Source organism: Gopherus flavomarginatus, chromosome 6 (genome assembly GCF_025201925.1).
Source record: "Gopherus flavomarginatus isolate rGopFla2 chromosome 6, rGopFla2.mat.asm, whole genome shotgun sequence".
In the NCBI taxonomy this organism is placed as follows: domain Eukaryota; kingdom Metazoa; phylum Chordata; order Testudines; family Testudinidae; genus Gopherus; species Gopherus flavomarginatus.
In genome coordinates, this window is record NC_066622.1 from 133,815,215 (window position 1) to 133,837,496 (window position 22,282).

A 22,282-nucleotide genomic window follows, 5' to 3' on the forward strand; every position below is an offset into this window, starting at 1 on the left:
AACATGATGTTCTCAGAAGAATATATCACATAGAGAGGAAGGATAGTCTTGCCGTTAAGGCAGAGGAATTCAACTGCTATCTGGGATCAATTCCTGGATTTAACACAGCTTTCCCATGCAGCCTTAGGTAAATCACTTAATCTCTCTGTGCTTCCTCACCTCATTTGTACTGCGGGGATGATACTTCTTTTTGTCCGTTTCGACTGTAAGCTCTCTGGGGCCAGGGCTACTTCTTACTAGGTACAGCACCTAGAACAATGGGGCCCTGATCCTAGCTGGGGTCTCAAGGTGTTGTCGTTAAACCAGTACTAATTGGGCAGTTCTTACTGTTCCTCTTAGCAGTAAAATGTGCATGTTATTTTACTCCAGACAGGATGGGAACTGCAGGATTGATTAAGGAGGCTGAAAGTCAACACATCTCCTCCATTTTCCGCCTTGACAGCTAAAATCTACTTCACCCCTATCGTACATAAATGTCGAAACTCTAGCAGCAAGATGTGTTTTCTCCCCTTGCCCGAAACACTCTTCTATACCATTTTCTTCATCTGCCAGACTTCACAGAGGCCTGCAGAACTTTACAGACGACCTGGTTCTAATCCACTTCCTTACCTATCCAGGTGTTCTCCAAACACAAGCATCCAGCTGTGACAATCCTGTTTAAATACAAACCATCTGTCACTGCTCACATTTTGTGAAGACCCGCCTGAATAATCCGAGATAGGGCTGCACTCTTAAGTTTCTTGTAAACTCATTAACTTTCCCTTTTAAGATGTCTTTAACTTAACTATGCCTTCCTATTGACATCAACGGGAGTTGGAGTGGGCCCTAAATTTAGACACAAGGTATACTGTGTAGCAACACAGGAGAAAGCCACAAAAACAGGTGCAGAAAGAGAGGAGGAGGTTGTCAACTTCCAAGGAAACAATGAGCATGTAGCACCTTTAAAATTAGGCCATTTTTATATGGTTTCAAGTACCTAATTCCAGGTACTCATGCCTAAATATATTGGCTTTCAAGTGTTTAAAATGAAAGGTCACAGACTGACACTGCAAAATATTATGGGGGCACCAGAGCAGGGCTGATAGTGCTCATTGGATTGGCCTGACTCAATCTGACCGGGAATGGCTCTTTGTCTGAATGAAAGCGGTCACCATCAAAAGAAGCATGTGCTCAGTCCGTTCTGATGCCAGAGTTCTGGAGACAACTGATAGCCAAGGATTTAAAATAAAATTGACGAGGCCAGATCTTCAGCTGGAGTAAACTGACTTGCACCAGCATTTCCTTCTCCGGAGAGAACAAAACACCAACCACTTCCATTGACCCAACTTTCCAATGGCTCCAGCAATCGTTCACAAGGAAGGTACTACTGGCAATGGGTGCTACTGCCATTCTTGAGATTGGGAAGGGAGAGAAGAGTACAGAGGATGTGGTTTGTTTGTCTTCTCTGGAAGGTGCTCAGATGCTATAGGTGATGGGTGTAGTATAAACCTTGGACTAGGCTAGACTAGACTATTTATCTGTAAGGCCAGGAAGCAAGAGAACAATGGTCCTGTGGATGTCAACGAAATATGATTAAAAGGAGCCCGGGTGCATACCATCTATCCACACACTACTTCCCATGGGACTCCAACATTATTGAGATGAATGACAAAAGAATCAACACTTGTCTCCCCAGGAGTTTGCTCACCCCACCATACAATCAATGATTCCACTGTTGGGATCGAGGCAGAGGCAGAGAGCTTCTTATCTTTCTCATTAACTGAACACCAAGCACAATAATTATGATGAAATGAGTTTGACTTCAGCTGCTACTTTGCCCCACAGGGCAGCCTTCTGTCTGTCTCCTGAACCTCCCCAGGGCTGCACGGCTGACGTAACGAGCTGGGAGGGGGGTGTCTTGTTCGCATTCTGGTGACTTTGTGTGTAGCTTATAAAAAGTATCCCACTGTACCGCTGTCCTTTTAAATGAATTCAGCCCTGTCTAACCTAGTGAGCCAAGATCCTGACATGCGCTGCATTAGACTTGTGGATCATAAGTCTCTACTGCTCTGAGGTTACGGGGAACTCCTAATTGAATTTGATATCGACTGCCAGGTGCATCTTGATGACACAGCAGTGTATTAGCTTGATCATCTAATTGAGCTGCTTGTACGTGATGATATGAAGATACTCACTTTGTTGTTTTGCTTCGTGATGAAGATTAAGGCCTTTGGAAGCAGCAGCCCTTGATTACAGAGCTCTTTATTTATAGAATTCTCACATTAATAATGTGGTGGCAGGTGCATTTGAGATGTTATCGAACCATTTTAACTATCTATTTATCCTCTGCTTCTCTCTCCAGCTTTTCCTGCAAGGCTCATCACTGGGGTATGTGAGGACCTTCTATGTTTACAGTTTTTTTCTAACAATTACAACTTTAAATATTTTAAGTGTCTCCCCCTGCTTCCTTACAGGGCCGTGGGGAGAGATTGGGGCTGCAAGCTCTGTGCTTCTCTCTCTCCACACAGGGGACATACATAGGGTCTGCCTACACTGCCACTGGACGTATATTTTCCAGCATGCAGAACTTTGATCCAATTAGCAAGCTAAAAACAGCGGTGTAGCCATAGCAGCCTAGACTATATGCCAGAGTAGAATCCCATCTAAGCTAGTACTCAGTTGGCTAGCCCGTTCTGCCGCAGCTACACTGCTATTTTCAGCGCTCTGCTCGATCCAAGCTAGCACGTGTACATCCCCCCATGCTCAACATTACCCCTCCAGCTGCAGCTTTGATGTACTCTTAGGGTACGTCCAGACTATCCACCGGATTGGCGGGTAGCGATCGATTTATCAGGGATCGATATATCGCGTCTCATCTAGACGTGATATCGCTCCCCGAATGTGCTCCCCATCGACTCCGGAATTCAGGGGCACCTCTAGACATTTTGCCGCCCCAAGCACGGAGGGTCCGCTGATCCCGCGGGACCAGCAGACCCTCTGCAGGCATGCCTGCGGGAGGTCCACTGAAGCCGCGGGACCAGTGGACCCTCCGCAGGCAAGCCGCCGAAGGCACCCTGCCTGCCGCCCTCGCAGGGACTGGCAGAGCGCCCCCTGCAGCTTGCCGCCCCAGGCACACGCTTGGAGCACTGGTGCCAGGAGCCGCCCCTGCTGGAGCTCCACCAAAGCGACTGGTGGTAGCAGAGTCGATGGGGGAGCCACGACCATCGATCCCACACCATGAGGACGGGAGGTAAATGGAAATAAGATATGTCGACTTCAGCTACAGCATTCCCGTAGCTAAAGTTGCATATCTTACATCAACCCCACCCCCCAGTGTAGACCAGGCCTTAGACTGTATGCTCTTTGGTGCCGGACTGTTTTTCTAGTCTGTGTTTGCACCCTGGGGACCTCAGTGCTACAATAGAGCAAAGAATTAATAAACACAAAATAGTAACGGTAGGTGTCTTGACTCAGCCCCACATACTGCATTAGTCGGCACAGCTGAGCCAATATGGCAGAGGGTAGCAATTGGCTATAAGTAGGGGCCAGTCGCAAACTGCAGTGCCTTGGGAGCAAGCAGTGGGAGGGGGCAGGCGGAAAGGAACCATGCCTCTTAAAGACACAATTACTTCCCTGGGCTCCATGTGGGTTGCAGCCTCTGTACACTGCCCCTTACTCTGGGCTAGAAGGGATAATATAGCCCACAGACTGCTGGGGCCATTGGCCCAGTTCCTCAGGTGTATTTAGGTGTGTTAGCCAATACATATATGCTAGCCATAGTATTAATATAAGTGTTGGGAAGTTATGTTAACTGAATGTACTATATTCTCCCGACAATTGTGTCCACCCAGGTCAAACCTCCCATAATACCGTGCATTAGCTGAAGTAAGCTTTGGCTTAAGTAGTTAGGAAATTTGTCGAGATCAGGACATATGAGTGCTTTACCATAGCAGCAGGTAGGGAGTTACTCTCACAGACTAATACTGGAATGTTCCAAAGGAAAAGGACAAGATATGAATGTTCTACCCTGGTACAAGCCTAGGCCCGACACACCCTTTGGTACCTGGAATGCATGTGTTCAGACCAAAGATGAGAAGCACAGCATGGTACCAGATAAGGTAGAAAGCTGACTGGTTAAATCTAGTTTCAACTGACATGCACAGTACCTGGTGAACAGGTAGGATGCAAAAAGATGGTTTTAGAGGTGTGACTTTGGGAACACAACTTCTGCGTAAGGTGAATGTAACAATGCTGCACAAGATGGCTTCCCGGATACTGGTATCATAAAACTAGAAGGCACCTTGAGAGGTCATCTAGTCCACTGCCCTACACTCAAGGCAGGACTGAGTATTATCTAGGCCATTTCTGACAGATGTTTGTCCAATCTGCTCTTAAAAATCTCCAATGATGGAGAGTCCACAACTTCCCTAGGCAATCCATTCCAGGGCTTAACCACCCTGACAGTTAGGAAATTTTTCCTAATGTCCAACCTAAACCTCCCTTGCCGCAATTTAAGCCCATTGCTTCTTGTCCTATCCTCAGAGGCGAAGAACATTTTTTCCCTCCTCCTTTTAACCACCTTTTATGTACTTAAACTGTTATCCTGTCCCCTCTCAGTCTTGTCTTCTCCAGACTAAACGAACCCATTTTTTTCAATCTTCCCTCAGAGGTCATGTTTTCTAGACCTTTAATCAATTTTGTTGCTCTTCTTTGGACTTCCTCTAATTTGTCCACATTCTTCCTGAAATGTGGCACCCAGAACTGGACACAACACTCCAGCTGAGGCCTAATCAGCACGGAGTAGAGCAGAAGACTTACTTCTCGTGTCTTGCTTACAACACTCCAGCTAATATATCCCAGAATGATGTTTGCTTTTTTTTGCAACCGCGTTATACTGTTGACTCATATTTAGCTTGTGCTCCACTATGACCCCCAGATCCCTTTCCTCAGTACTCCTTCCTAGGCAGTCATTTCCCATTTTGTATGTGTGCAACTGATTGATTGTTCCTTCCTAAGTGGAGTACTTTTTATTCGTCCTTATTGAAATTCATCCTATTTACTTCAGACCATTTCTCCAATTTGTTCAGATCATTTTGAATTTTAATCCTGTCTTCCAAAGCACTGGCAACCCCTCCCAGCTTGGTATCATCCGCAAACTTTATCGTATTGAACTTTTTTCCTGCACTATATTATTATTGCCTTTTAGCAATAAACCTAACTGATATTGGTTATTAGGTTTCTTTCATAACAAACCAAAGAGTAGTCAGGCAACTGCATATACTATTTATCAGCAGGTGCCTAACTCCCACTGAAATCAAATCCCTTTGAAGACGGGTCACAGTGCCTGTTTCATCTGGTCCTTGGACTGAGGTACAGACTGTCCTAAGGGGGTGTTAATATTTGATTGAAACTTCTGCTTGGTAGAAGGCTTAGCTGATTGTACTACATTTTTGGATTTGTCACTGACTCATTTTCAGGGTTCTCAGAGCCAGCATCCAGCAGCTTGTTTTCTGCTAAGATGAAAGAAAATTAATAAAATAAAATACAAATCTGAATGAGGTTTAAAAAAATCAGAGCTGAAACGGAATTTGCAGACTCATTTACATGTGCCCAGTTCTAAGCGGTTTGATTAAATCTCCCCTTTGCAGCTCCTGCTGTTGGGAGTTGGAGTGCATGTATTTGGTTTCTTTTCCAATGACCATCTAATGCACCTTCAATCTGCCATTGATATGCAGTCATTGGACATAGATCTGCAAAGGTCAAACATGCTTTGACAGCCTAGAGAAAGGGTTGAGGACAAACTGAGAGTGTAGGTCCCCCTGCCCACCCTGTGTGTGCAACAAGCCATTGACTTCTCATCTGTGGCTCTGTTGTTTTATTAGCTATGGACAAAGAATCGCAGGAGGAGGCATGTGAACAAGCAGCTCACCAGTTCTCATGCATTTCATAGAAGATCAGGGTTGGAAGGGCCCTCAGGAGGTATCTAGCCCAGGCCCCTGCTGAAAGCAGGGCTAATCCCCAGACTGACTTTTGCCCCAGATCCCTAAATGGCCCCCTCACGGATTGAACTCACAACCCTGGGTTTAGCAGCCAGTGCTCAAACCCCCGAGCTATCCCTCTCCCCTTAAAGGGCAGGACCCCTGGATAATTGTAAGAGATGAGCAACCAGCACAAAGGCCAGATGTTCAATACAGACCAAGCCCTCCCAGGATCAGGTTGCGTATTTGAACCTGATAAATTGGTCTGTGATCATAGAATCACACAATCATAGAAGATTAGGGTCAGAAGAGACCTCAGGCGGTCATCTAATCCAAACCCCTCCTCAAAGCAGGACTAACACCAACTGAACCATCCCAGCCAGGTCTGTGTCAGACCAGGCCTTAAAAACCTCTAAGGAAGGAGATTCCACCACCTCCCTAGGTAACCCATTCCAGTGCTTCACCGGCCTCCTAGTGAAATAGTGTTTCCTAATATTCAGCCTAGATCTCCCCCACTGCAACTTGAGACCATTGCTCCTTGTTCTGTCATCTGCCACCACTGAGAACAGCCGAGCTCCATCCTCTTGGAACCCCCCTTCAGGTAGTTGAAGGCTGCCATCAGGCTGATCCTGCAGCACCCAGAGGGAGGCCTGGGGGAAGGCACAAACCTCCTTACTTTCCTCACACACAGGAGGTGTCTGCAACCTGCACCCTCACTTGGCTACTCCCCAGTGCATGCCTGGGCCACAAAGTGGGCTAGTGGAACGGGTCTGATTAGCCATCATCCCACCTCCTCCCTGTCTCGCTTGAGGCAATTTACACCATGGGGGTGTAAGGAAGAGGCAGGGACTGAGTCCAGGCACTGTGATTGTTTCTGGTTATTGCATGGGATTTGCACTTAGAATCATAGAAATGCAGGGTTGGAAGGGATTTTGAGAGGTCATTTAGTCCATTCACGTGCACTGAGGTAGGGCCAAGTAAACCTAGATCATCTCTGGCTGGTGTTTGTCTAACCTATTCTTAAAAACGGGGATTCCACAGCCTCCCTAAAGTAACCTGTTCCAGATTTTCCCTATCCTGAGCATTAGAAAGTTGTTCCTAACACCCAACCTAAATCTCTCTTGCTCCCAGCTAAGCCAATTCCTTCTTCTATTCTCAGTGGACACAGAGACCAATTGATTACTATCCTCTCTGTAACAACTTTTACACATTTGAAGACTGTTAATATGTCCCTCCCTGAGCCTTCTCTTCTCTAGCCTAAAGGTGCCCTGTTCTTCCAACCTTTCCTCGTGGGCGGGACGCTCCTTGCCCCCAGCACCTCCAGACAAAGGTGTGGCAAAATCTGGCCCTAAAGAAGTCCAGATTCCTTTCCACCTGATCTGGAGCCCAGTCCTATTCCTGCTGCAGTCAACAGCTGAATGCCAATTTCCTTTCATTCTTTGGAAGATTTAGTGGGAAGCTTTCCCCACTTTGTTTCCAAAGCTGCTTGGAATGAACCTCAGATTTTTGTTGTTTTTATTTGTTGGGGTGGAGGAGGTTCCTTCCATCTTGAGGTTTTCCATAGCATGCATCCCCAGAGTATCCTGCCAGTACCTGTCCATTTGTATCGTCAATGATGTCAGCACTGGACACAGGTGTCTACACTGCAGTTAGACATCTGCAGCTGGCCCTGCCAGATGACTCACTCTCAGGCTAAGAGGCTGTTTAATTGCAATGCAGACATATGGGCAAGGGCTGGAGCCCGGGCTCTAGGACCCTGCAGGATGGGAGGGTCCCAGAACTTGGGCTGCAGCCCAAGCCTGAATATCTACACCACAATTAAACAACCTCTTAATCCAAGACCTGCAAGCCCAAAGTAAGCTGGCACAGGCCAGCCACAGGTGTCTACTTGCAATATAGATACACAAGGGGAGGGATAGCTCAGTGGTTTGAATGTTAGTCTCCTAAACCTAATATTGTGAGTTCAGTCCTTGAGGGGGCCACTTAGGAATCTGGGGCAAAATCAGTACTTGGTCCTGCTAGCAAATGCAGGGGCTGGACTCAATGACCTTTCAGGGTCCCTTCCAGCTCTATGAGATAGGTATATCCTCAGAGTAGGATCTGACTGTTTGCTGCTACTGGTGCCAGGGAGAGCACTGGAGAAATTGATATTATTTTTCCCCATAGCTATCCAATTCTGGGCTCTTTTTTTCAAATGTTTTTAAAACTAAGATGTGGTAGATTTCATAGTTACTGGAATATACATGTTAAGAAATAAAGACATCTTAACTATTTATCTCAAATAATCACGGAAGAATTTCCCCAGCAGATAGTAATATACGTTAGGATAATCAAATCTCTGATTTTTAATAACTTGAGAAATTCCCTTTAAATGTCACAACAATGGGACCATCTGCAAATGCCCTTTATTTTTAAGATTGCCATAGATCTATTTCATATACAGTGTGTGCTGTACCTTCCATGAAAGGTAATCTGTGTTTCTCTCTGGGTGGTTAACTCCTCTCTTGGATTATACAGCTGTATTTTTACTAAAGATGGGTCTGGACCAAATTCAAAGAACCAAAATTATTAGTGTGAACCAAATGCATGATCCTACTCCCATAGCCCCCACTGCATGCAGAAATTAGAGGAAGTTCACATCCAAGGGGTTGGATTCCACCCAAAGTCTATGGCAACTTCTGCAGATTTAGGACCAATACATTCAATCAGGGTCTTTCCACTGACTGTAACAGGAGTTGAATCATGCCCACAGAGACTCGCAGCAGCAAATCTGCTGCAGAGAGGTGGAGGCAGCAGACAGCAAGCGCAACCTCCCATCCACAATGGAGCCTGCAAGAGGCAACCCTGGCCAAAATTTCAGGCATTGCTGGCCAGGAAGAAGGCAGGCCAGGGCTGATGGGGAAAGCACTGAGCAGAATCTGCCAGCCAGGCTCCCCTGGAGTCCCGACTGCAATTTAAAGCTACCTTTCCCCAGAAGAAAACTCTTACGCAGCAATACCAGTCTGAGTTAACCATGGCCTAGGATGCAGGGGACCAAACTGGCTCAAAGCAGAGTAACATACATGTCCCTGTGCCGGCTTGGGAGACTCTGTCTTATGAAGTCTGCAGAGTCTAATTTAATCCACTTCCATTTTTCCTTAAAGAAAGGTAGTGCGTGGTTATTGGGTCAGCTGTTCTGCAGATGTAAACTGGCACAGCTCCCCTGGATTATCTGGCCCTCAGTCTTTAATCTAATTCCAACAATACAACCGTCAACTGCCCAGATGACTCTTGTATTTCAAACCTCACACTGTACATATATATATATATATATATCTATCTATCTATCTATATATATATATATATAGTTCTGCGCAAGTCAATCTTTACATATAAAGAGGTGAAAATTGTGCACATGGCAGCTGAAAATTCAGTTCTAGCCATTAGCAGCCTCCTTGGAGAGATGCCCATACAAGGCTTAGTAGATTTGACAACTCTCCATCACCAGGCTAGTTTATGCCAAGCTGTCAACAAGAAAGAGCCGGGGAACAGTGCTTCCTCCACAAATCTGCTTTCTGATTAGGAAAAGCACTCGGTGCTCAATGCTATAATTCCTAATGCTTTACACTAAGCAAAATGTAACCCCCAAGTACAGTAGTGTTCAGTATAGATCTTGCATATACACAGAGCCTGATTCTCGTTACTCCTCTCCTGAATTTGGGGCAAGCTGGGAGGTCAGGGATGGGGGGAAGGTGGCATTTAGTCAACTTTACACTACTTGTATTCTGGGGCTGTGCAGAGAGCTACTCAGCCCCTGGGGTAAATTAGAGCAACCTCAGGAATGCGCTAACCCACATTCAGCTTCCAGTGGCTCCCGATGGGGCCATGAGAAGCAGAGAAAACACACTCAGACCACACCACTTAAGGGAGGCAGTGAGAGCCTGGATAGCATTGAGCCCGTATGCCAGTTCTACACCAGCTGGAAAAGCCCCATGCACTGAGCATATTCTAGGGGGGTTTTTTCACCTACTTTGAGCCCCTTTACCCTGCTAGTGCAGCACAAAGGGGCCTTACTGAAAGAGAAAAGCAGGCCCCCGTGTGAACCAAGAAGCAAATGTTTCCCTGGTGTCACAGTTGAGCCTCCTTGCAGACACATGCCCGACAATTCAGTTCAGTTTATCTCACCCCGTGTGCCTCATCAACTGTTTCTTTCTTAGAGGGCTGCGTCCGTGTGAAAAAGAAGCGCCGTTTAAAAACCTTTACCTCCAGCTTAAAAGCGGCATCAAACCATTCGGCGACATCAAACGAGTCTACTGGTCTTTCAATCCAACTTCAACGTTTCTGGTGACGTTGAACATCTGAGCTCACAAGATATTTGACATTTGACTAAGTCTGCCAGACAATAACCCCCTGGTACTATGAAAGAAGTCTATTTACAATGGCTTTGAGCCTAGAAATGTCACTCAGGCCAGTGAGAGGAGTAATGACATACACCTGGCAACTGCCCTAGCATTCTGCTAACAAGGGGATAAAGGTTATGTTCTAGTTACTGTTTGAAGGTGCTGCTGTGGTAGGGTATGTGACTTATTACAGGGCACACTAAATAACTCCCAGGGCAAGCTGACTGGGAGGAAGAGATTAGAAAAAGCTGATGTACCAGTATTTGAAAAGAAGTGCTGCCGAATAACTTGGGCCCAGTATCTGGGTAGTATTGCCCCATAACCTTGGAACCCAGGAACTGAAACAGCAGCGGAGTGTATGGTAACAATTAAACGCAGTAAGGAGAGAAAAATAAAGTGGATCTTTAAAGTGCTTTCCATTTCAACAATCTATCATTAGCCATTGACGGTAGCAAAGGATTTTGTTTTCATTGTAGTTCCACGCTGAACAGTGACTGTAAGAATGGCATAATGGGGTTTCAAGTGTATTGCTGCTCAGTGATTGCCAGATCAAATGTGTTTGGTTTCCAACAGAAAGAATCCCCCACCCTCCCAAAAAACAGCCCTTGCAAACACAATTTGGGCTCCAAGTGCCAGATTTTCAGGAGAGCTCAGGAACCGTTTAGGCCCCTAAATAAGTGGCTAGATCTTTAGCACGTCATAACAAATCTGGCTCTAGGATTCCTTCCATCTCTCTTATCGGCACCATTCATAAAACTTCCACAGACTAAATTATGTTCTCAATAAGGACAGAGCAACACCACTGCCTTTGGTGGGTTTGCACAGGAGTAACTGCTTGGAATTTAGCGAGTGATTCAGTTGAGGATGCCCGAGGAGGAACAGAATCCAGCTTTGCAGCCATGGAGCTGTTTTGGCTCTGAAAGGCTAACGCAGCAAAAACTGAACAATGTCACTGAAGTCGGCAGATCTTCCTCTGAATTAACCCAAAAAGCAGGTCTGCTGAATTAAATGGTGCCACATAGTAGTGTAGCAAAGACTCACTGGTGCAGCACCTCCTGCTGGTTATCCTGGGAATTAGCTCTTGTCCAGCCCAGAGAACCCTCGGCAGGCCAGTGTCTCCTGCCTTTAAGGCTCCCGCGTCCCTCCCAGACTCCGGTGCCCCTTTTCCTCTGGGTTCTGCCCCCAGCAGTAACCCACAGTCTGCCCACCCACCCCAGGGGAGCTCCCAACCCTCTCACCCACCTTGCCTCAGTGGCTACTGCCAGTCGTCATCCAGCCCCCTCTCACTGGAGCAAACTGCAGTCCATAAAAGGCCACTCATCTCTGGCAAGGAGGTCGGACCAGCTGCCTCTGCCTAACCCCAGGCTGCAGTCTCTCCAACCCCAGTACCTGTTTTGGCCTTTTAGCAAAGTCTGCAGCCTGAGGATTTACCAGGCTGGAGCTCCCCAGCCCCTCTTGCCTTTCCCCAGCCCTGTTCTGTTCCGTGAACCCTGAGCTCCCAGGCAGCCTGGCCCTTCTCTTGCCAGAACAAAAGAGAGACTCTTCCTTCACCTGGCTCGCAGCCCTTTTATAGGGCCGGCTGTGGCCTGATTGGGGCATGGCCCCAGCTATGGCTACTTCCCCAATCAGCCCAGCCTATTGGCTCCCCGGAGCCGCCCTTTCCCATGGCTGTTTTAACCCCTTCAGGGCCAGAGCAGGATGACTGCCCCGCTACAGTCACTTTCTAGATATATAGTTGTTCTTGACAATGTCTCTGTCACCCGACTGTGGGAAATAATCACTTGAATCTGAAAGGAGTTGGTCACCTTTTGATCAAGACTGTACGCCAGAATCCAGTCCTCCTGTTTGGGGTGGAACAGCAGGCTCTGGATGTAAAAGTTCAGCCGGTACTTTTGATAGGTGGCACCTTCATCAGAGCTAATCAATATGCTGCTCTCAATCTCCGGGTCGCCCAGGAGCATTATCTAAATAGGACAATTCAGAGAGAGAGAGAAGGAAACAGAACAGGGTTAATGGGAAAGTCAGAATCCATGTAACCTGAAACATATTTATATAAGAATGAACTGGCAGCACTGCCTTAAATAATATGGAACCAGAAACTGCTCAGCATTTCATTATCGGCCTTAGGCTGCAAACAGCTCCTCAACACCCCTATGGGTTTTTGTTAAAAAAAATAAAATAAAATGGAAAATTTTGACCAAAATGCACATTTTTGTTTTGATTCAAAAGCCAATTTTGGTTGATTCTTTTTCCTAATGAAAAAAAATTGATCAGCTGTAGTTAATGTAACATATATGGCATATACAGAATATTTAATACTGAGATGGGCTATAAAAGATTCACTGGCACTCAATCGAGATGATCTGTATAGCTTACTCGTAGCTTCGTCACCTAGGAGGACTCTGGTCATCTCAGACTCCAGCTGACAAGACCATTATACCACATCACACTATATTTCACACACACACCCCACATATATAGAGAAAATAGAATCAATCACAGAACCATGGGACATATATAGTCTATAACAGTTTTGAAGTTTATCGTGAACTTTTGACTCCCTCTCCTCCTCTTTGCCCACTAATCCATCTCTACTACTTCCACTATCCCAAACCTCTGAGTCGTTTCAACAACCACCAGGTTTGTTTGTTTCCAAGCTGCCAGAGAAGTGTCCCCCACTTTCTCCCCAAATGTCAAATTCTCTCTTCAAATGTACAGTCTCAAGATCCAAGATGGGCAGCATTTGGATTTAAGGTCCCATCTCTTGCTACCTTGCTGAGCTAGAAGTGGAAGTTTTCTGCCATTGGAAAGGGGACATTTCCCAGCCTGGCTGGCTGTGTCAGCTGTGCGGTCGGAATTTAGGCACCAGTTTGTGCGTGCGTCATACTTACCATCCGTACTGCAGTGATTGGTCACATAACATTTAATGAAGCCATTTTTCCCCAGTGTGGGAAAATGAAATTGTTCAATTTTTGCAAGTAGGGAGATAATTCATGCCTCTGATTTTAATTAGAAAGTAAGACCAGTATCATAAAATGTCTTTCTTCTATATTATCTTTTACCATTCCCTATGTCTACGTTACCAAGAAAACTCATTGGAAAACCTTAACTCAGCTTCTCATCTTATTAACATCTTGAGAAAAACAAATCATATTACAGCAAATGTCAATACAATGAAATAAAACGAACAGTGGGGGCTAAACTACAGATATGCTAATCACAGCAGGTTATTGATACAGTAGCTGATTCTAACAAACACTACTTGCTTTTCCATTGGAAATAAAATCTAGGATCCACCTCTTAGCTGCAGACCTGAGATTCAATACAACTTTGTTCTGTATAAAAACAACAAGGAGTCCAGTGGCACTTTAAAGACTAACATTTATTTGGGCATAAGTTTTCATGGGTAAAAAACCTCACTTCTTCAGATGCATGGAGTGAAAATTACAGATGTAGGCATTATACAGTGGTCACTGTCAGTATATAACCAGTCACTATATAATGCCTGCATCTGTAATTTTCACTCCATGCATCTGAAGCAGTGGGTTTTTTACCCACAAAAGGTTATGCCCAAATAAATCTGTTGGTCTTTCTGGTGCCACCGGACTCCTTGTTGTTTTTGTGGATACAGACTAACACGGCTATCTGCTGATACTTGTTCTGTATAGTGTCTCCATATAAACATTGCTCTAGAAAGCTTTCCCAAGTTAAACAATCCAAGACAATTTAGGGGCACAGATGAACACCTAACCAGCTACCACTTAATCATACAAGTTCCATTAGAAAGAATGGCAAGAATCTGCATTAGGCCCCAATCAAGCATAGTACTTGAGCAGATCTTTAATTTTAAACACGCAATAAATCCCACCTGAAACATGAAGTGAAACTGACTCGAAATCAGAAGTGTAATTGCATAGCCTGCCTTTCCATTGCACAGAGCTCAGTGAGATGCAGAAAGGGGGCCATCAGGAAAAATAATTACAGTTAAACCATTTTTTACAAATTCATTCTGATTTAATTAACCAATTTTGATTAACAGAGGAAAGAACTTTTCTGCGAAAGGGTGGTTGTTGTTTTTAAATAAGTATATGATTTTTAATCTGCAAGTTTCCATTTTAAAGGCAATTTTTAAAACTACTATCCATCATCAACCAGCTTGAAGGGAAAACAAGTGCTCTGCAGAAAAGTCCCTCACCAAGCTCAGAAATCCACTATCCTGAGATGCTGTTGACCATTCATGGCATGTCTCTTTGGGTATCCACAGAAGAATATTCTACTTGCACAACATCATAAAGCAATCTTTGCCTAGTGGTACTTTGCTGGCAACAGAAGGGTACCTAGTGCTGTAATCTGCTTGCCACCATGGGCAGCTAGCTAACAGAAGACATCAGTAAATTGGTAATGGAAGCTCGAGAACCTGAGGGCACCAACCAGGAAAAAGAACAGGTCAGACGCTTAATCTTGGATATTTTCCCTCTCTAACCAAATTAAAGCATATGCCTCCTTTCCTCTGGACAAGAAAGGCTTTGCGTTTATTTCCCATTTAAAAAAAAAGCTTTTGCTATCACATATAGCTTCAGCTGGAAAGTTCTGTGCTCCCAGCTATATCTGTTTGCATTCAAAGGGTATTGCATGTGTAAAACAGACATTTGTAGTGTGCATTAGTAACATTTGCTTGCATCTGCAGAATGGTAAGAGAGCAGGATACCCCAGGTGGACCATACATTTCAAGGCAGGATACTTGGGGAATAAAGAGATTTTCCACAATGATGTCACTAAAGGTTACCAAGCTAACAAAGCCATATATTAAAAGTTTACTAGCCAAGTCTTGTCCTGAGCTCTTTAGATAGAAAGCTCGGGCAGCTAGATATTGTCTGTGCCAGATTTTTCAACATGGTAGATATGCAGCAGGATGTACAGGGGTCCTGATCCTGTTACTTATGTATGCGGTCACAGTGATGTCAATGGGGCTATTCACGGGGGCCACGGCTGCAGAACGGGGTCCGAAATGCAGGTACAATTGTGCATTTGATTTGCATGTGCCTTTGCCATGACTGTACATATGACAGTACTATCATAGTGGCATAACCAGAATAGCCAAAGCCACAATGGAGATATTGGGACGCGCTTTGCCGTAGCATAAACCCCAGAATTCTAGGGAGATCAGTGAGACTCTTTCTCCTGATATCAATGGACTTTGGATCAAGAAAACAGAATGTGGGAGGAACAAAGAAAAGAATTCTTTGCATCCACAAGCAACACCTCCGTCCTTCAAATTCACCCTCGGCTCAAGTCCTAGTTCCACTTTTTCAGTTCCCAGCAGTTTGTAGGTAACACCTGAACGCTGGGAACATACTGAAGGATTATTGGTGGCCTGTGTATTCCTTGCACCCCCTTTTCCCTACCCCATTGTGGAGTGTCTCAGGAGTGGTAATTCTACCCTGGTTAACTAGGCTGGCTGGAGCAAGCTCCTTCATCTCCCTGCCGCATGGAAGATAATAAAAACAGAGCCCATTATCACTCACTGGGAGGTGACAAGATCGCATTCCTTCCTTCCACCAGTGTTTGAGATTTGTCTGGAGACAAACCAAATGCTGTCTCAAAACATGCACAATCTCAAATGCTCCTGCGTTTTCGTGCAAACCACATCATCTTAGAAAAAGGAAAATTTCTGGAGTGCAAAATGGCCCAGCACAAAATTACAAACCATGTTTCCCTAAGTACAGATTCTCTATAGTCATCGGGGGAGGGGGAGTTAAACTTTGGATCTTCAGTACAAAACACATAGCCTCCTACCACTTAAGCTGAAGGAGCCATGTTCAGTATGGGTAAGTACAGTCACTAGGGCCAGGTACTAGGGGAGACAAGATCATATCCACTATCCCACTCGGTCACACCAAAAGCCCTCCAGACTCTTAGCTTCAGTTTGTTTGGATGAGATCCCAAATCCCCACTATCTCCACATTCACGTCCCGTCTGAAGTCTCACTTCCTCCCACAAAAAGTGAACTATACAAATAAACCATCCAAAGCCTCTTCTCCTCTTCTGGGCTCCCCAGTGCACTCTGCCTACCCAGAGCCTCCTCCACTCCAAGCATTTTGGGTTAGAGACCATCTTCATTCATACAGCCTCAAGCATATTGCCAGCACTTAACAGTCAGCAGGGGAGCAGAGACGGTTTCCTTACATTGGAAGGGGCACAAACCAATGCTCTGAGCATCCCACATCTTGCAACCAGGGCTGTTTGTCAAATAACAAACCTGCCAAAGTGTGGAAACTTAACCGGCAACCTTAGTGAGAAAGAGGAGGAAAAGAAGAGCTGCAAGAGAGACTGCCTACAGCTGACCTTGTTAAGGGCTCGTTACATAGGCCGCCTTCTCTCCTCCTTCACCCTCCTGCTCCTGCAAAAGACTGTATCATCCTTTCTATCAAAAAGGGTGGGGATCGCACTGAAGTATCAATATTACTACCCTGGGTATCATCATTATAATCCATCATTCCATGCATCATTGGCCACAAACAAAGCAGCTCAGAAGAAATAGGATGTATGAGAATGGTAGCAAATAAAAGGCTGTTCTGTGTTTTTGCAGCTGGGGCCAGTTCAGTTTGGTGGTGCTTTAACTGGGGACAGGGGCAGGGGACTGATAAGGAGGAAACAGCGAGTGGGTGATTTGGGCGTTATTTTATTACTATTTTTCCACTGCAAAAAAAAAAAAACCAAAACACCAAATAAAACACTTTTGTTAGAGAGAAATCACAGTACATTTTTCAAAGGGCAAAACTGCCACTTCTCATTATGGGGCCCTGACAAAGGATCCGCCCCACTAGCGATTCAGATTAATCGCTTTTCATTAAGAGCCAATAAACAAACTCCAGCCAGAACGAGCTCCTCTGCCAGTTCCTGGTGTTGCCATTTATAATTGCTAGAAGGAACTGCCCAGGAGCACCAGCGAGTTGTCAAATGTAATTTATAGGTTTTTAAGATCTAATCATTTTCTATAACATTAGATTAAATGGCAGCCTTTATTAAAAAGGAAATTACATTTCACCTTGCTGCATTCTGGAGTATATATTTTTGTGCCGTCTGGGGTTTGAAAATGGGACTGGAGAGGAGGAGTTGATTACTGGGAAGGGGAAGTCCTTGAAAATGTACTTGAGCTGAGGACTGCTACGATGTGGCTGCAGCTCCAAAGCTCATCTACGCCTGAACGGCGAAGACCTGGTCTAAATAGAAACTTAAATGAAGCTCAGGGCTGCAGCAGGAAGGCAGGTGCAATAAGCACAGAGGTTACTGGTATGGAGGGTGTCCTCTCTTGTGAACCCCATCAGCTGGATGATCCTATATGGGTGACATTCAAGACCCCACAGCACGCAAGTCCCATTCGGGAGTTAAGCTGGGCTTCGGATACTGTGTAGGGTCCTGTGCCCAATGTGATTTTCACCCACATAACTCTCCAACAGATCTGGAAGACAGTCAAGTCGGAAATGCCTGGTTCGTTTTGGATGGCAGTGCTTGTTTACAAGCCTGGAGAGCTCGCGAACAAAGCCAGCCAAAGCTGGAGCTGTGGGTGGGTGTGATTATTCTGCTCAGAGCATCTCTGCGTAAGCACCAGATGAGAAAGGCTGGGGCTTTCAGAGCAGGAACCAGAGAACAGGGAGTCTCATCCGGGGCCACAGGATCCCTTGCAAGGGCAACGTTGTGCTCATGCCCCTGGGCTGAGATTTTCAGAGCCCATCAGGAGAGATAGCTGCACAACTTCTACAGAAGTTAATGGGAGTCGTAGGGCTAAATCCTCAGGTCGGCAACAAGAACCCAACCCAGAGGCTATATTATTGAAAGTAACCACTGGCTTGAGTGGGAAGCAGGGAGGCACTCCACCCCTGGCATGGAGGATGGAGCAGAGCCAAATGCCTCCAAGGGCAATGGGAGAAGGTACAGCTGCACCACCTTTTAAAAGGGTGAGCCTGGGAATCTCCATAGTGAGCCACAGTGGGCGGCAGTCACTGAAATATTGAGTGCCCCTAATGATGCTAAGGTAACAATACCCCTAGGTGGGACTGGAACCTGTGGAGCTGAAGGTCTGAAAGCACGAGCCTCTGACACTTGAGCTAAAAGCCTAGTTGCAGTGGGAGACTCATAAACCTCTTTACAAGCGCTAACCACTAGTAGGGGACAAAGTGTCACCTGGCATTAGTATGGATTTCACTAATACTCCACTACGCCTAGCACTCAGAGTCCCCTTTGGCTACCATCACCTTCCATGGTTCAGGAGTGAACCCTCAGCGCATGGAAGTGCCAAACTGTGGCTCCCTCTCACCTGCCCTGCACATCAATCCAGCTCCGTATCTGTCTTGAACTGTATTATCTGTGTCATTAATCGCACTGTAGAACATTCAAACCAAAAGCTTTATTGTCCCTTCCTCATCTGGCTCTCCTTCCCCAACAGAAGGCAACGAGTCTGCTTTGCACCTAGTGGACTCTTTGATTAAAATGCCTTTTGACTGAAATTGAAACAACCTGCCATAAAAGACATTTTTATTAGTATCAGGTTTCGTGAAACCCTTTTATTATATTTCCCAACCAAACATACATTTTGATTTTAAATTACCAGACCATGTCTCTTTAAATGGGCACAGAGAAGTTTTACAGGTGCAATATCTCCAGCGATAGCACCACATTAGCTGGAAGCATCCTAGTAAATGAATAAAGAAGACACGCTCAAAATAAATGCCTTTTGTTCCCAGAAATAAATACATGGCCCTTAACTCTTATTTACAGCCTGCTGATTTTCCTGTTCACTTGCAATATGCTTTTCACGAACTGTGTCTATTTCAGAATTTCCAGCCTCACTTTTATTTCCCAACAGAAAGTGTTGTTGAAAAAAAAACCAAAAAACAAAACCTTCCAAACCTGCTGAGCGAAAGAAGAGCTCTGTTCCTTGGCATAAGGTCAGTAACTTCATCATTAGCAGTACATTGCACAGGTTTGTGATTAAAAAATGAGGTTTGTCTTGAGAAGTGACTGTAAAAATGGCACCCTGTTTATTGCCTCTGATATTTCCATATCAGATGTGCTCATCTTACTAATGAAAAGATGATTTTCTACCTGCTAGACATACAGGCTCAAAGTCTAGCCTGACTCTTTCTGGAGCTTGCTGGAATTTTTCATGCAGACAGTTTTCCTGCTTGGGAAAAAAAATGGTTTTATCTAAGGTGAAAATGAGGGAATGTCCATTCCAATTGAAAGTTTTGTTTAATTTTGGCTTAAAATGCAGTTTTGTTTCAGCTTCTCAGCTTAAAAAAAACAAGATCAAATGATGTTTTAGTGTCAACATGTTAATTCAAACCAAAGATTAGTTTTGTTGCAACATTAAAGATCATTTATGTTTACAGAAACCAAAACAAAACAGAATGAAACAACATTTTAAGTCAAAGTGATACAAAAAAAAAAGTTTTTCTTTCAAAATGTTGATTCAAACCAAAATTTTTAAGTTCTCATCACTTCAAAAACTCCTGCAGGAAAACCAATATTTTTCAACCAAAACATTTCAAATGACAATTATTGTATTGAAAATGTTGGTTTTCTGACCAGTTCTTCCCTTCCTTTTCCTCCATCATCATCCACTCAGTTATACCGTAGCAACCTTACTGTCTTTGGATCATGTGATACCTCTGCAGCCCGACTGTCTTCAATAGGGTTTGCACAGATGTAACGCATTGCAGCTAAGGTCCAAAAACTTTGAATCAGTTCTATTTAAAAACCAATTTGGTTAAAACATGTCAGGGCCAGGAGAGCAGCAAAAGGGATTTGTTTGCATCAAGAGTGAGGGCAAGAGAGCTGAAGGAGGCTGAGCTCCTGGTGGGCGAAGAGTGGACTGGACAGAAGTGCTCCCGGACTGGCTGAGGATGCCAGAGCTGAGTATGAGAACATAAGAACATAAGAACGGCTGTACCGGGTCAGACCAAAGGTCCATCTAGCCCAGTATCTGTCTGCCAACAGTGGCCAATGCCAGGTGCCCCAGAGGGAGTGAAGCTAAAAGGCAATGATTAAGTGATCTCTCTCCTGCCATCCATCTCCACCCTCTGACAAACAGAGGCTAGGGACACCATTCCTTACCCATCCTGGCTAATAGCCATTTATGGACTTAGCCACCATGAATTTATCCAGTTCCCTTTTAAACATTGTTATAGGCCCAGCCTTCACAACCTCCTCAGGTAAGGAGTTCCACAAGTTGACTGTGCGCTGTGTGAAGAAGAGCTTCCTTTTATTTATTTTAAACCTGCTACCTATTAATTTCGTTTGGTGACCCCTAGTTCTTGTATTATGGGAATAAGTAAATAACTTTTCCTTATCCACTCTCTCAACATCACTCATGATTTTATATACCTCTATCATATCCCCCCTTAGTCTCCTCTTTTCCAAGCTGAAGAGGCCTAGCCTCTTTAATCTTTCCTCGTATGGGACCTTCTCCAACCCCCTAATCATTTTAGTTGCCCTTTTCTGAACCTTTTCTAGTGCTAGAATATATTTTTTGAGGTGAGGAGACCACATCTGTACACAGTATTCGAGATGTGGGCGTACCATGGGTTTATATAAGGGCAATAATATATTCTCAGTCTTATTCTCTATCCCCTGTTTAATGATTCCTAACATCTTGTTTGCTTGGATGCTGTGGTGACAGAATTTACTTTGGGACTTTTGAGGACTGTTTTGAACTGTTTGTTATTCAGCCAGCTCTGGGCATGAAGTGGTGTTAACCTGGAGAAAGCCTGTGTGGGTGCCTGGAGAGAAGGGGAAAGCGAGATAGGGCTCTGCAGAACCATGGTTGGTAGGAGGTCATGCCTAAAGGGTAGGCATGCCCATTTACCAGGGAGGTCTAGGGGGGACACACAATGGCTATCGCACTGTGCTAGTGTTCCCCTCTTTCATATGTTCAAGCACCTTAATTGCCACAGGGAAGATGTGGAGACCGGATAATGGGCAGTTGCCCAAGGACTGTGAACAGCGGGGGTTGCTCTCACCACTGCCCCCAGGATAGAACTGTTTACCTAAGCCAGGGAAAGGAGTGGAGAGAGAGAGAGAGAGAGAGAGAGAGAGAGTGTGTGTGTGTGTGTGTGTGTGTGTGTGTGTGTGTGTGTGTGTGTGTGTGTGTGTGTGTGTGTGTGTGTGTGTGTGTGTGTGTGTGTGTGTGTGTGTACGGCTCCCTTTTGCTGCTAGCATAGGAGGAGAGCCATGCGCTCTGCCCGAAGCCCCTTACTGAAGCCCCTGATTGTGACAGGCTTCAAGCTTAGGCTGTGGTGTGAGACCCATTGGGGCAGATACCCAGATACACTTCAGGTAGGGCACTGAGCCCCAGAGCTATGTGATCCTGCAGAGTTTGCTGGTTGATATGCTGGTGTGTAATTAAAACCAAAAGTCTGCATGGAAAGGAGGTTCTAGTGAGAGGTTCGTCAGGGGTCCCAAATGGGTTTTGAGAGGCTTGTTTGGTTGTTTCTTCATGGGTCGTATAGCGTGGATCCCTCGCTGAAGCATTGAAAACTGGTTACGCTGTGGTTTCATTGCTCTATTTGTATGTGTGTCTGTCCCGTTTTTCATTATTCAGTAATAAATACAGTGGTGAAAGTCACCTTTAACACTTAAAGATTGCTTGGATTTTATGGGATTGTGTCAAAGTGAGTGCCAAGGTATAAAAAGCCTTACGGTTGAGGTACTTTTATAACACATGCTCCATAAAACCTTATAAAGTGAGTGCAGTGCACTTCATCCTTTCAGGTTACAGTGTTATAGTTCTCAGAGCTAGTGATCTGATGCTATTCTCATTAATTAAATCTGTTATTAATGGTAATTTTCAAGCCATAAAAAGTGAAGTTACAAGAAGCTAGACTAGAGTAGGTCCAGAATCGTTAGCTCTCAGGAAACCTCAGGAGTTCTGTACCAGGAGATTGA

The 22,282-nt window shown here is 45.0% G+C and overlaps 1 protein-coding gene across 1 annotated transcript in view; it reads right to left on the bottom strand.

Moving 5' to 3' along the window:
* SORCS3 (sortilin related VPS10 domain containing receptor 3) overlaps positions 1-22,282 on the bottom strand; it is a 503,211-nt gene that overhangs the window by 179,900 nt on the left and 301,029 nt on the right. Inside the window, exon 4 of the mRNA XM_050957974.1 lies at positions 12,142-12,300. Within this exon, the coding sequence (XP_050813931.1) occupies positions 12,142-12,300 (159 nt within the window). The remainder of the gene's footprint in view (positions 1-12,141; positions 12,301-22,282) is intronic.